The sequence below is a fragment of the Rhea pennata genome, chromosome 4, assembly GCF_028389875.1.
Source record: "Rhea pennata isolate bPtePen1 chromosome 4, bPtePen1.pri, whole genome shotgun sequence".
NCBI classification, from domain to species: Eukaryota; Metazoa; Chordata; class Aves; order Rheiformes; family Rheidae; genus Rhea; species Rhea pennata.
The window spans coordinates 15,696,927-15,712,963 of NC_084666.1; the positions used below are offsets into that span (position 1 = coordinate 15,696,927).

General features: G+C 35.3%; 1 protein-coding gene across 2 annotated transcripts in view; it reads right to left on the reverse strand.

Annotated features, from left to right (window-relative positions):
- Positions 1–2,505: 2,505 nt before the first annotated feature.
- The window catches only part of BOD1L1 (biorientation of chromosomes in cell division 1 like 1), a 40,614-nt gene continuing 27,082 nt past the window's right edge, over positions 2,506–16,037 (reverse strand). Inside the window, exons 18-25 of one of the 2 annotated variants that reach the window (XM_062575344.1) lie at positions 14,581–14,656; positions 14,465–14,499; positions 12,976–13,018; positions 9,749–9,783; positions 9,565–9,649; positions 8,970–9,123; positions 4,973–5,116; positions 2,506–3,766 (exon numbers count right to left, since the gene is read on the reverse strand). In XM_062575344.1, the coding sequence (XP_062431328.1) occupies positions 3,658–3,766; positions 4,973–5,116; positions 8,970–9,123; positions 9,565–9,649; positions 9,749–9,783; positions 12,976–13,018; positions 14,465–14,499; positions 14,581–14,656 (681 nt within the window). In that variant the 3' untranslated portion in view covers positions 2,506–3,657. Of the gene's footprint in view, positions 3,767–4,972; positions 5,117–8,969; positions 9,124–9,564; positions 9,650–9,748; positions 9,784–12,975; positions 13,022–14,464; positions 14,500–14,580; positions 14,657–16,037 lie in introns of both variants that reach the window. The other variant, XM_062575342.1, reaches the window with a different exon arrangement.

The following is a 16,037-nucleotide window of genomic DNA, read 5'->3' on the forward strand; positions in this document are numbered from 1 at the left end:
CTTTACACCAGTTTTAAATTTGGGACTTAAGTTCCTAATTAACCCTGAAAAATCTTGTCTCAAATCAGAATGTGAAGCATCACACTAAGGGAAAACCCACTGCATGTTCTGTAAGTCATTCAGCAGAACCCACATTATAGATGGTCTAAATTTACCTGGCTTCAGCTTTCAACAACTGTATGATCTCTTCTTGGTACAAAGGATTAAAAAAAAAAAAAAAAAAAAAAAAAAATTGCACTTCCTGATCCAGCAGCCTTTGTGACTGTACAACTATTAACACTAGCATGGAAGAAAGCGCTGGCCAAGAGGCAGAAGAGGAGAGTAGATGGAAGTTCCTTTGTAGTGGCAGCCTGAACTACTCTGATCGTGAAACCACACCCTAAGTTAATTGTGCACTCAGTTCCAAAAATCCATTCCTGTCCTACTAAAATATGGCCATTTCAAACCATATTTTTCTTCCCCAGTTGTTTGGCACAAGCGTTATGTTTCTAGCTTTTAAATACAGCTATCTAGGGACTCCCAGCGAGACATTTATTTTTATTATGTTTTTCTTATGGACTTTATTCACAAAGCCTGTAAGGGTAAGAGCTAAAAACTGAGATATGAAAAGGTTTTAAATCAGAAATAGCCTTTAGAGGAATTTTGGTGAAACATCAGAATCTGAAACAAGGACTAGAACACAGATAGCTTCCTTGGTGTTTAAACCCTTGCATGGTAGTAGATAAGAACACCCTGCTTGAAACAAATCCAGAATTTTTGAGAAGCTGATGGAGGTAATAGAGTGCGACATACATAGCTGGGACAATGACTCTATTAGAAGAAGCAAGCACAGTATCTTTAAGAAGTTGCCAAAACCTGCAGATGTCTGACATTGGCCATTTGCTCTGAACTGAAGTCACAAACAAGTGAAATAGATGGAGGGCTGCTGAAGTCCTGAAGATAAGAGGTTTTGACTTGGTTTTTGAAATGACTGAGTAGCCATTGTTAAGAAGCCCCAAGACATCAAGAGGTTTTGGCATATGAATGTGCAATCATCTCCCTTTGTTAGGCCATATTAAATCTTAAAAATGAAAACATTTCACATGGAACCACTTTGTTTGATGGGAAAGGAACCAAAACTGACCAGTTAAATTAACTCTTTACAGTATAAATAGGCATAGCTCCAAGGAAATGAGACATTGCTGTGGAAGGAAAGTTGGCATTCACTCCACATTCTGGCTTCAAAGCAGTGATGCTCTCAGTATAAAACAGAGGTCCCACTACTTCTTCAGAAAGCAGTGAAAAAATCTGGAATGGCAGATACTCTTTCTCCTAGCGCGGAATGAACTACGCGTACCAGAATATGAGCACTTCTAATATTGACACCTGAGCCTGTATTGGACTTGCATCTGTTGACTGCAGGCAGCTAATGCAAGCACTCTTGCTCCTGACAACCAGGACTGCTCGCAGCTCTGGATTGCAAAGTTTTATAGGACAAGTTTGGACTGAGAAAGCTCAGGAAAGCATTCAGACTCTGAGTGACCAGACTGTTCTCATTAGTAACCACTGGAGATGACTAAGGAGACAGAGCTTAGTCCTGACTGTCACCACAAGCTACTGAAACAAAGTGGCTGTGAAGAGGGTAAATACAATCTGTACTGTAGGGGGAGAGGAAGAGAGGGAAGTATAAATTACGACCCTGTACAAGGTCATGTAGGGCTTCCTTGGGAAACACCTAAGCAAACCTACTACTCAATCCAGGCATTAAAAAAAAATAAAAATCAGAACAAATACAGAAAAGGGCTTGAAATATTATCAAGAGTCTGGATAACACACCAATAAAAACAAACAAAAAACTCCCACCTAACCAACACAGCTTGGCTTGTTTAGCCTTACAGAGTAAAGGCTGAGAGGAAACCTACAATTTTAAGCTATTTTACTGCTAATATATGAGGTATAGGGAAAAAAGAAAAATAATCACCTCATCCTATAACTGCATATCAAAAATAGATATACATTAGTATTTGTAATATATAGGTATATATTAGGAATATGCTAGCAAAGTTAAGTTGAAAAATAAAAGGAGTTAATTGCCAGAGCAAAGAGGTTTTCTTTTTTAAGCTTTTAGACTAAAGTTTGCTTAGGAAACAAGCTATAGTGTGTGCAACTGTAGAGTGTACTGGACCAAGTAAATGGTTGCTCCTTTCCCCTCTGCTTATACACCTGAAGTATAAGCACCTGTATAAAATGTAAAGACTTTAAAGAAATACTAATCATGTAAACCACTGCTTATAGATGCAGCCCCAACTAAACATAATTGTAAAAACAAGTTTCACAACAGTACAATTAAAAAATAATAAAATATGGCAACTCAGATTTTTGGCAAACATTTTATATTTTTTATATAAAAAAATCTCAGTAAGAAACCAAGCAGAGTATCTGCTGGATATCTGCCTTACAAGAATTTCAAAAAAAAAAAAAAAAAAAAAAAAAAAAAAAAAAAAAAAAAAAAGTTAAGGAAAACTCCAGCCCCCCCAGAATCCTTTTTAATTATAAACCAGAATATGAACAAAACACTTAAAATAATCTCAGATTGTTTGGCAACTCATCACATCATTACAAGAGACACATTTGATCATAAGAAAAGTTTAACTTTATGTACAACTTCACTTGAACATTTGTTCTTACCAGAGTTAATATACATTAAAAAAAGATTCTGGCAATAATACCAGGTTCTATTTTTTTTTTTTTTTTTTTAATACCTGTGTATAAAATGTAACATAAAATGCTGAAGCTCTACAGTTAGGAGAAGTGACATTTGACTTCAACGGATCCCTCTTTGTTGAAAAAGGTGAATACTGAAAAAACAGGTGTTCAGTTGCAAAATAAAACAGTTTGTTTCATTTCAGAGTAGTGTTGGCTGACTGTTAAGTAAACATAACCTAATACTATTTATTTCTTGAGGCTGGTAGTAAATTCACAAATGAAAATATAATCTAGTAAGATTACATTTTGTATTTTATTCTTTGTCACAAATGTGAACAGAAAGGAGCCAAATTCCTTTCACTATGCTAAACTACTTTAATGCATGCGAAAAAATACTTTACCAACTGTCTGAGCATATTTTAGAGAACTTTAGGTTTTTAGATAGCCCTGGGGGTGCAGAGGGAAGTTTCCTACTGACGTCTGCATAGAATGTAAAATATATAATTAAAAAAACCTAAGGTATATACTAAAGTTTACAGACCAATGCTTTCCATAAAATAAATAAAATGTCCATCATTGATTAGATTCATACACAGAGTAAAATACAACCTATTTTTACAAGTTTATATACAAAGTATATTAGTAGGCCCAGGGGTACCTCATGGGTTGGAAGCATCTGTGTTAGAGAGTCACATTGGGAAACCCCAACTTCCAAGTCAGTGATAAAATATATAACTACTTTGTTTTTCATTCAGATACAAAGTAAACTTATTTTTCATCCGAAATAAATGTACATAATATTCTGTATAAACAATAGTTTATAAAGCTGTTTAAAATGTAACTTAAAGGTACTGCATCTGTTAACTTAGAGCTCTGAAACAAGCACGTGCAAATCCCTTTGCTTTAAAAAAAATAGAAGCACAGATGTTTCTTTCTTTAAACTTTTCCACGGATAGTACTTGCTGGTAAAGATTATCGTTTTGCTTTCTTTATTGGTGTCTCCTCTGTTTTCTGCTGGCCTTTTCTGCGTACCAGTGTTGGGCTGCCTTCCCTTTTACGCTTGGTAGACTGCACCTTTAATCTAGAAAGAATTATTATTATTATTATTTTTAATAATAGTGGGACCTGGAAAATATAAAAAGGGTGATAGACCTGGTGATAATTCTGTTCAGAGGATGGAACATAGCTGTCCATCTCCAATGAATCACTCGGACACACTATTTCAAAACTTACCACTAAGACAACATACAGCTGCACAGACCCTAGGGAGACCATACACACTCCCATCATATCTTAGCAGAGTAATACATAATAATTCAGTATGTTGGAAAGTGCTCCAAATGTAGGAGTTGGGACTTGGGCCCTTCCTCTTTCTTATCCTTTTGGGATGACTTCTGGATTAGGACAGAATATAATGAATCGTCTTGAGGACACAAGAATAGAAATAACAACTTAAGTCCCCCATGAACAAGAGGGAATAAAGGGCAGATACCACGTACTCTTATCTCCATTTAGACATCCGCATATAAGCCCATTAAATTTCAGCTGCAACTAAGTACAAGTGTAGCTTAAATTCCTGGCCATTTTCATAACCACGGTAAACAATTTACATCAGGTGAACAGCTGATCAGTGCACGTTACACGGCTGTCACACTTCCTGTACGGCAATGTTTGAAAACATTGCCACGTTTCAGCGTGAAGGACAGCTAAGTGTAAAATTTTGGCATACAATCACTCTTACAGGTAAACTACATGACGGATAACAACTGTGCATCACATTAATTACTCGTTTATATAGTGATCCCAGCCTCAAAAATTAAAAATGTACTAGGGAAGGAAGGAAAGGGAAATATTTTCAAAACTTGATACGAGGACTCTCAAAGCTTCTCTTATCAGCTGATCTTGAAAATGTCTTTGAAGTATCTGAATTACGACATCATATGTTGCTTTAACCTGAACTACAACTGCTCTCTCTACAATTCAGGAAAGAATTGCAGCTCAGGTTAAAGTACTGCATGACAGCATTTTCAGATTCTCCCAAGAGCTTTCCAAGGATGAGGGAAAAAAAAAGCCCCAACTCTAATCTTCCAAATATTAAAGAATCAGAATGGAGGGGGGGGACATAAGAAAATCATTCAAGAGCTTGTATATATCACAAAAGAACAGAACAGAGCAAAATTAGACTGCCATTCAGATTTTGAAGCAGTGTATTATACATAAAGGAGAAAGGATCAATGTAGTGGCATCCAAAACAAACAATAAAAGTGGCTTTAACTTTCATACTTACTGTGTCAATGGAGGAGATTTATTCATTTTTGTATCACTTGGAGATCTTTTCTTTCCTGCTAACTTCTGTTGTTTTCTAGGAGAAACTGAACTTGGACTGCTGCCTTTAGAGGCTGCACGCGTGGTTGGCTTGCTGGGCTGCTTTCTGTAACACAAAAGAATGATGAATGTATATAGAAAAAATACTTTTACCAAATCACTTTCTTCACACATTTCAAGTGCAGAAAATTAGGACTATACAGTATTTGCAACAAATAAATAAAAAGTTACCAAAAAAACCCCCAACATCTGCATGTTGAGGATTCTTATGCTCAAGACAACATCCAAAGCAGAGCTATGTACTTGCATACCAAACATAGAATAATAAAAAAAAACTTACTAACAATATTTAACTAATATTTAACTAGATAAAACCCCTAGTTCCAAATTTGCAATAATTCTGGTATCTAAATGCTCATGTTAAAAATATATGTAGCTTGGAGTACCAGCAGAACAACAAAAGTAGTAATGGAGAACAGATTGCTGAAGAACAGGGAATTTGCTTGTTTTATTGTAAAGGAAGAACTCATACTAGCTTCAGTAACCATCAATTCAGACACATGAAAAACTAGTTACTGGCAATCAACTTCATAGCTCACAAATCAGCCTAATTAGGTCAGAAGAACCAGTAATTCAGCAATGCTAAAGATGAAGAGGCAGCCCCTTCCACATGGAATTATCCAAGAATACTATTAAAAATGCAAAATGTTTGCAGCATTTTAAGATAAAAATGCTTTGCTGCAGTCAGAACTAGCAAAATAATGGAAATCTTATTCACAAAGCTAAGAAATTAAACTATAATTAAAAAAAGTAGATGTTTCTGTAAGTACCATGAAAACACTAGTATTTATGTTTTTATTACAGTTTTAGAGTTAACATATGTTAAGACAACAGAAGGTCACTTTGCCTTTACTACTTTGTAGACAATAAATCTATGGATTTATTGGAGAATTTCCAAATACTAAATAATCTAGGTGAGATTCATTCTACTTCAGTTTGGCCAGAGAAGGCTAGGCCCACTGCTATAATCTGAGGAAGAAATTCAACTCAATAAACATTGTTTGAGAGGGAAATTTAACCCAGTTGGGCAAGAAAAAAAAATCCAGAACAGGAATTAGGAAAACAGAGTCTAGCTAAGCATTGATAAGAAGTATACATGTGCTATAGGTTAAGCATCAGCTCAACTTCTCTTCACCTCTGAAATCAGTGGAGTAAAACTTATACCCAAGAGAAAAGCAAGCTTGTCAAATATATTTAAGGTGAGTGACCCTACTCTTCAAGGGAATAGAAAAAGTATACTTGAGTTCATCAGCATAGTGTTATTCTACTGAAAGATCACAGTTACAAGCTTTACCAGAATTGGAATCTGCTGCAGAATTTTGACTGCCAGAGCTAATACCTATAGGAATTTCATGCGAGACATGCTGCACAGCCTGCAACCTCCTTGGAATCCAATCTAGGCTCTGACAGAAAAAGGAAAGAGTTGTGACATTTCAAGTGAGGAGCCTACTTGAATTCCCACTTCAGCAATTTTTTAGACTGTGACAGCAGATCCATCTTAAGGCCTCTTTGCACAAACACAATGGTGTAAGGAAGTCTTAGTGCCTGTACAAAATTATTTCTAAGTGTGACGTTTCTTTTGTGGGTAGATTCTCCCAGTAAAGATAACCTCTCCACAGAAAGTCATAAATAGATAAACCTATAAAGCCAAAGTGAAACAGATATGTTTAAAACCTAAAGTTGTATTTAATACATGAACATAAACCTTTATAGATTTATATTTAATCATAAGACTATATAACTACTTTCTGATTCAGCTCTAAAATTATGAAGTCAACCATGTACTACCTTGTCAATAGTGCTTTAATTAAGTCCACAAAGACTAAAATACAGTCTGAGGAAAGAAGTAAATCTAGTGAGCATCCGAAGTCTTCATCTAAATGAAGACTACAATTTACAGAAACCTAGTAAAAGAACATAAAACGAAGCCGAGATTCCAATTCTATCCTGGAAGGCAGCAACACAGACTAAGACTTCACAAAGCTCTTATCTTTGTCTCAAAGGCAAGAGGATGACTTCTGCTATACTTCAGTTTGCCTACAAAATTGCAGACACATGCCAAGGGAGATGAAGAATGGCCTCCCAAAAGCCAGGCTATTCTTGGTAACATACTGATTTTTTTTTTGAGCTTGCTGGTCACCAAGATATTGATGAATTTCTCCAGTATTGCAGATGCATGGACTTAAGTAACATTTGGAAAAGAAACTAACATTGGAAACTATTTCTCTGCCTTGTTCCAAGCCAAAATACAAAACGGAGACTGTCAAGGAATCAATTAGAGGCCTCCTTTTACCTACCAGAACTAAAATCTCTTAGGTGCAAATTTTGAGACCTCACTAGGATGAAGATTGCCAACAAGATCAATTCTTACCTTCTGACATATTCAAGTGTGTCTTTTGAGACCCTAACAGCTTCACATCTCCCAGTCATCTTGACTCAAGGTAGAACACTGTCTCTTCTGGCTCTTAATATGACAGTATCCATTATTAGAATTAGGCTATCTTCTGTAATACTGAAGACCTGACCTCCAATTCTTAATGGAGCTTTCTGTTCTTCATGATCAAAAGAAACAAGAGCATTTTCCCCCTTATTATGAAACTTCCCTTTGTGCCTCTTCATCCGTAGAAGACTGTTACCAGAATTAGAACCAAAACTATCTGGAAAGCTCTCATCAACAATAAATAAAAAGAAAAAAAAAATCTAACCCCATCATAACACTCAACTGTGAGCTGTTATGAAGCCTAAGCATATTCAAATCAACCATTTTCTTGGATACAAAAACTGATCGAATGGCCTGGGAAGAACTAGTTTGCAAGAGTGTTACCCCTGGAGCAACCAGAATCAATTTGTTTCTTCTCCTTCGCACAAGCAATGCCTTCTTGTCATCCCCCAAAGCTCCTGAATTTTTGAGGAAGTTTTGAGGGATTAAGTAAGATTTTCACTTAATTCATGTTTACAGCAATCATGCAAGGCAAAATATAACCTAGAATGTTTAACCTTCTTAACTATGTCATCTGACACCACTAAAATCATTTTAAGCACTATCTCTGATTAACCAATCATCTGTACAACAGGAAACCTGTGTTCCTGCTCAATATAGCCACACTCCTAAAATCTAAGTGTTTTGGGAACACAGTCCAAACTACTACCCATTATTATTGCCAGTTACCTAGAGGGGAAAGTCCCAAGATTCACTGAAGAAACAGAATTTGCTTATATTGTTTACAAGAAATATTTTTCAATGTACAACTCTTCCCCTCACCTGGAAGAGGGGAATTCTTAATTTGTACACAGATTACATTTGTAAATTTTGAAATGTTTCTCTGTTGTTGTCCTTTTCTCACCTACTGCTGAGCAGTGCAAGTGCAGTACACAGCACAATTGTTTAAAAGCTTGACTCTATATACTAAAGTCATACTAAGTGTTCCATATATCATTGCTCAAACTATGACATAAAGCTGATAGTTAGAGAGGATAAGCTTTTCTTGGCCACTAAGCAACAAGACTATGGAGGCAAGTACACTAGAAACTTAAATCTGTTGGTTACCCCTTCTGGCAATCCAATGCCAGAATAGTTGATTCAGGTGCTAGTAAGCAGTCTTTGCTATTCAGCACTTCTTCGCCCCGCAGATCTGCAAAAAGCTAATGTATCTTACACACTTCCTTAATGTGGAGAAGGAACGTACATTTAATGTGAGAGTTCGTTTATAAACCTTGTACTTGTAGCAAACTAGTATGATTTTTAGTACTTACTTGACAGCTTTGAATGATTTCTTTTTAAGTGTTATCAAATTATTTTTTCCTTTAAATTCCCACCCCCCAAAACAAAAAAATATCCCCCACATAAGAATTGAGAGCAACATGGGAAAAAACTGCCAGCAGTGTCTCTGAATGGTTACCTTTGAGTCTCTAATCTTGTGGCTGATCTAGTTGTGGCTCCAGAACACGTCTCATCATCTTCCTCACCATCTTCTTCCTCACCTTCCTCCTGCTCTTTTATTTCTTGTTCAGCAGATGTTAGTTTCCGACGCTTTCTTTCTGGCTCCAGTGTTTCTGTACATGTAAAATTTTACACGTGCTATGATTTTCCCAAAGCCCTCCAAAAGGATATAGACACTTTGTTCAGAAAAGGTATTCTGTTCACAGATCCCATTTTAAGTAAGTAATTTTCCATTTCCTTTATGCTTCGATATTTTTAATTCACACTTGTTTGACTTAATCTAGCTAACACATTTGCAATGGTTTACTTATGCAGCTCATAGCCAGAATTCATAGAAAATTCATGAGGGTTTATAGAAGCATCTGGGATGTAGCAATTCTGACATGAGATTATAGCAATTTACACATATTTACATAATATTTACACTAGCTGTAACTCAATGATTTTTCCTCAAGAAAGGAAAATTGAATAAAGCTTATCTTGTTACTATTAGCATACAGAAAGGCACAGTAAAATCTTATTCTGTTAGGAGTAGTGTAATTTCATGTTTTTACCAGTTTCCTCTAACTGAGCCAGAAAACGTCTAGGCTTTCTTCCCCTTTTACGCACAACATTCTCTGCCTTCCTGGCTTCATCTTCCTGAAGAAATAAAATGGAAGCAAGTAAGGCAAGACCAATTAATAGAAGACAGACACTTTTCATTAAATACGCTTACAAACTTAAAATGTTCACACTTACATTTGCTGTTTCTTTTGTATTAGATGACTCTTTACCTAAAGAAAAAAGAACAAAACTTAAATCTGAATTTCAGATCTTTTGCTAATCAGTTTAAAAAGGAGTTCTTTCAAACTGTCAACTCTTCACAAACATGACAGACACTCAAAAAACATTTAAAGTCTTTATCTAAATTAGAATCTGGCTTTGATGTATTTTGTTATATACAGAGACAGCACAAGCTAATGATTTAATCATTTTTAAGTAATAACATGACTAACACCATATTTATTACATTGTAGCATATGTTGTTTTATTTTAATGGAAAAGCCAAAGTCAGTTAATTACCTGTTTTGAAAACTGTCAACTAATTATGGAATCACAGAAATATTTAACTTGAAAGGGGCCTCTGGAAGTCATCTAGTCCAACCTCCTTTTCAAAGCAGGGCTAAATTCAACATTGAATCATACTGTTCAAGATCTTTTTCAATCAAATTCTGAGAGTCTCCAAAAGTAGAGATTCGACAGTGCCTCTGGGCAACCTGTTCTAGTGCTTAACTACTTCCATGGTGAAACAGCAAGATGGCAGTACCTCAAAAAGGCTCAAAAAAAACAAAAAACAAAAAAAAAAAAACAAACAAAAAAAACCAAACAAACAAACAAAAAAACCTGCCTAATACTTGGCCTGCAAATTACGGCATGTGACTTCTGTTGAAGTCATATACCCCCTCAAGCTGCTATTAACCTCTTTAGTCTGACATCCACAGATAATTATTATGCCATGTGACTTCTGATTCTCAATCCAGTACTTCTGGCAGACTGGCTTGGGTATTTTAAAATACATTTTATGAACCCTTTCACCCATGCTGTCTCAGCTTGGTCTTTCCCTATGGCTGATGCTTATCACTTTGACTCTGACTAACTCTATGATGAGAAAAAATCACTTTTTAAAAACTTTTTGATGTCTGACAACTGGCATTATCCGCAGTACCATAAAGATAAAAATCCGTAGCAGTAGCAGGACAGAAGCAACCTAAACAAAAGTAGACATTTGTGCTTTTTTCTTCCTGTCATAAAACTGCTGCCTATTTTTGCTATTTGAAAGCTACAAGGACAGGCAAACTCTGAACCATTACTGATTTTCTGCTAGAACATAGAAGGATATGTTAGTACAATGGACCAAAAACAGACCGCAAAGAATAAAATATTCTAAAATTCACACAGAGCTATCTTTCTGGTTGTTAAAATTAAGGGAAAAAACATTACATGAGTAAATGAAACAATAAAATACAAAGACAAGCAACTAATTCAATAAAGAAATGCAATAAAATGTAGGCCTGTCAACTGTATAAAATATTTTACCTTAAATCTAATTAACACAAGTTTACTAATTCTGTCATGTGCCAAAATAAACAAAGATTTTAAAGTACTTGTCTTTTGAAAATTCACAGCAAAATGTTTTGTGGCTTAAAAATAATGCATGCAAGTATAGCACATGCCTTCTTAAAATGTACAACACTCTCCTTAGGAAGTGCAAATGTAGTACTTTTGCCTCAACATATGAAATGAAAATAATTATCATAAATCATAAATTGCCTTTAAAATCTTACTAATTTTACAACAGTAAGCACTGATTAGTGTAATATGATTTTAGTTTCAGGTTCAGTGTCAGTTGCTTCTACTTATTCAGGGAGAATTTAGCAGAAAAGGCCTGTTCCAGTGCTGAGTTTACACCAGAGGAAGTGTTATGGAAAGATGCTGTGAGAAAGCAGTTGTCTTTAGCTGCATGAGTTGTAGTGAATTAATTTCTCTCTGCTTACCGTTCTGTATGCCAATCTGTCTCTATCACAAACCCTCGTGCAGAACACCCCAAAATTACCAGAATGAGTGAACTACACAGAGGGATTTCACTTTGTTTTTTGTTCTCTGCCAGGGATTTTCACACCCTTTGCTCACATGAATGCTAACAAAGTGTTTCATGAGATATTCCGCTCACACTCTTCACAGTATCGCTGTGACGTAACAGCCTTTTACCTAGAAAACTAAATATTATGTAACATATTAAATTAACCTTTAAATAAACAGTCAAGTGTCTGTCCTCTTTAATAAAAAGCAACGCAGAATGTACTTTTACACCTTTCCTCACATTCTTGCCTGTTCATTTTGCAGTTGATAGAAACCAAGCACTACACAATCAGCCAGCTGTCCACAGACCATAACTCTGAAGTGTATGGATTAAAGTTGACATTTAACAAATGCAAAGAAAATAGGAAATAGTCCATATGTGCAATGCAGCCAGAATAACGTCTCTGTAGAAGCATAAGCTTTTGGAAACTCCTGAAGGTTTGTTTCTTTCAGATTTTATTGCATGTTTTGTTGCATGTTGAATGTTTTTCTTCATTCCTAAACCAATTTTTTTAAACCTTCTTTTCAGGTTTATCTGCTTCCCGAAAGGATTTTAAAATAGGTTATGAATGGCCATAATTAAGACGACACATCTCTAAACAACCAGCACAGATTCAGACACCATACTTGTGGAAAATTTACTATTAAAAATTCAAAGTGACCTCTTTGACCTCTAACAAATCATAGAGGTCTGAACAGAAGAAATATAAGAATATTTGATCTTTCTATTTAATTTTTGTTTAAAGCATCCAAATTACATTTCTAAGCAAAGTGATCATCTTCTAAGGATCTTACAGTTGCCATGAAAGGGGAAAGAAATATCCCCTCAGGCTGCTACTAACTTCTTTAGTTTCACATCCACAGACAACAAAATTAAACGAAGGAAAACTAGAAGAAAAAAAATTATCTACATGTATTTTAGAATTTTTAACATAACCATGATTTTGATGTTTACTATATGAAAGGAAACAAGCAAAAAATGGATTACAGTCACTAGCAGCCAAGAACCAGTTTGACAAGGTACCCACCTGCTTCTGTGCTGTTCTGCCATGTGCCTATCCACACACTCAAATGTCTAGGTACATTCTTCAATATATTGTTTAGCTCTTAAAAGATACAGTAGCACTGGTGAAATGTATTCTTACCAAGCTGCTACCTTCTTGAAGGAAAACCTTAGCAGGAATTAGGGACAAACCTTCACTGTTTACTCATAGGCTTTCACAAGGTTATAATATTGACTATCAGAGATGACACTTAGGAAGGACCCATTGGCTTTTCTTGAAAACTCTCTTACATTTCTCCCACCATTTCTCTGACTTGTTAAAGCCAATAGTCAATTTGCTTACCTGTTTGAGGAGATTTTCCTTTACCCACAAAGGCAGGAGACTGCTGCTGGAATTAAAACAAAGATTTTTTTTTTTTTTTTTTTTTAAGAAAGAAACCCCCCCCAAAATGCATCACTGTATTAATTAATGCAGAAAATTGCTTCTATTCATATCGAAACATATCTCCAAGTCCAAGAAACTAGAATATTCTAATCAGCATGCAGAAAGTTTATATCTCCATTCTTGAATTAATGGTAGCCTGCATTTCTTTCTATTTGTGGTAAAAATTTGGAACTTTACTATAACACTAAGCAAAAAGCAGTTTTGGTCAAATGAATTTCTGACAACAATTCTCAATTACATAAATAAAAATTTAGTACATTCACTTTCTGCAAATCTGTATGTGTTATTACATAATTTTGATCAACAGAATTTTGTATTTACCCATAATACAGAAAAAGTGGTGTATAACTATATGATCTCCTATGACAACTATAAATATATAAAAACAGTTGCTTTCATTACTTAAAAGGACTGTACTAGGATGTCTAAGCATCCTTATAATTTCTGGAGGACGGCTAAAAAAGCCTCTTCTGGAGCCAGCCTGTAACTGACTGACAAATCTGTCAAAGCCATCACCAGAGGTACTAGACCTTTGAAATGGTCAAATCGGAGCAAGAAGATTCAGCTCCTGTTCTGAGCGTCTAGATAAATCTATTTCAGAAGGGACTTTAAAATTAGTTTTAATTCTTATTTGAAAGAAAGTCAACATTTCACATTATATTTCATAGAATTCCTGAGAGAAGAACTTCTACCAGAATAAATCCAACTACTTCTATTTCCCAAACATTTCTGATTCAGCATACACTGCATGCACTGTAATGCAACTGGATTGCAAAAATCCTTTCAGCAGAACACTTCCTTGGCAGTGAATGCACTTCATGTGGATTAGAAAATTAAGATATCGCTGATATTTAAAAAGACAGAGGTATACTTTAGGAATATTTGCTATCAGCATGCCTCTTGTCTTCTGAATGAACGGCATAAACTGCAATATAGACAATACAACTATATTACAAAATATTCTCTTTTACAGATACTATGAGCTACTGTTAGGTTAGGCCCAGCTGAGAAACAAAATTCTCAGTTTCTTTGAACTAAGTCACCCTTGATCTTCAGGCCAAAACGACCCTCCACACAAATTAAGAGACGTGTGTATGCAATCAGAATTCCATCCTGTATACAAGTATATTACTAGACCTTGTATCATTTGCATTAAATAAGTATTGCTACGTTCACTTCAGTCAAGCTATTTGCCATAATCAGACTTTAAATAAACTCTGTTAGCAAAATAGGCTATATGTTAGAAAACATGGAACTCAGTAACAAAAGACACTTTCTATAGTTTTTGTATGCTTAGTCTGAACTCAGATTTTTCCGTAAGTGATAAACAGAGAAACAGCTCTTGAATTACCAAGTTTAAATTTACCCCCAAAATAAAGGCACTTACATTCCCAGTGCTCGTATCAGCTTTTGATTCCCCACCTGAGGGAAGAAATACAAATTAAGAATTTGAAAGGTGACCATTTTCATTATTTGCCCATACACGTATTATGAAATACTTACCACCAGGCTGTACAGCTTCAAGGGGATATTTACGAGGCCTTCCCCTTTTCCGTTTCACTACTATAGGTTGATTTTCCTATGAAAAGGAAAGGACAAAAAAAAAAAAAAAAAAAAAAAAAAAAAAAAAAAAAACACGAGTAAATACAATTGATAGTTAGCATGGATTTCTGTTTGAACAACATAATACAAAGAATGGAATAGTAGCAGAAGTAGTGCTTGTTTGTTTTAAAATATAGATGCGCTAGGCTTCACAGGGAGAGATACTGATTTTTATGTCATCCATTCTTAGAGCTGAGAAAAAAAGAAAAACTACAGAATATATAGACTGTAGCTGGCCTCAGGTACATGGCAATGCCCGAGAACATAATGCTTTTTCCCACGCAGTAACAGTATCTCTTAGTCTAACAAATGATACTGTCTTGCCTACGAATCCTACTGTATTTTTTCCACTCTCATGAGAGCTCCAAACTTTGCATCTTGGCAATCCTTTTTACAGTGTCATATAACGTAGGCTGCATTTCACAACAGTTGAGGAAGTGCTTATTTCAGCACCTTAATTATCCCATTACTCAGATCAGTGAAGTTCTCCATAGGAGCAAGGCCTTTAGTAGAAAATGTCCCTTATTTTCAAGTTTAAGCTTTGAAGGCAACCTGTAAGTGATTAAATTGGTCAGATCCTCAGATCACAAAAATCTTTGGTAATAGATTCCTTCCTTCTATTTGTAAGGAAAGCAGGTTAACTTCTCACTCAAAATTTAGTGAAGTCCAATGAAATTTCTTTCCCCCATGGATCTCAGTGACTCAAACCTGAAGTGAACAAATGTTGCAATTTACTCTGTAAATTTTAAAAGGTCTTTTCCTATCCCCCCCCCCCTTTTTTTTTCCTCTAAAAGCCAAATGATGCAACTAAATGTCTTTATGAACACTAAGTCATTTCTGGAGCCAAGCAACTATTTTTATCTTTTTGGGTTCAGAAAGTATTTTACATAGACCACTGCAGAATATACTACTGATATGACTAAATAGATGATACAAAAGGTTTTAACATTTTTGAGTAGTAGTATTTTTGTAAAGCCTTGAGCAGTTGAAGTATCAGAACTCAGACATACTGCTGTTCTGAAACAGACCCTGACTGATACACTTTTAGAGCATAAATATTACTTTCTGAGAAAATAAAGGAAAAAGATGTGATCAACTGTGTTAAGAACAGAGGTATTTAAAATTACTCATAGGGATTTCAGGGGCAGTCTTGGTACTGATTACTTTGGAACATGAAGTAATGTAATTGAAGCACATATTAAATGAAGTTCTTTACATCAATGTCTCTTTAGATTACTTTTTAGTATTTAAATGCAGGAAGAGAGTACTTCTAGTTCAATAATCAACCACCAATGGCTTATATTGTGAGTTTATACTTTGTGAGAGAGAATTACATGAATGTTTGTTACTTCACAGTG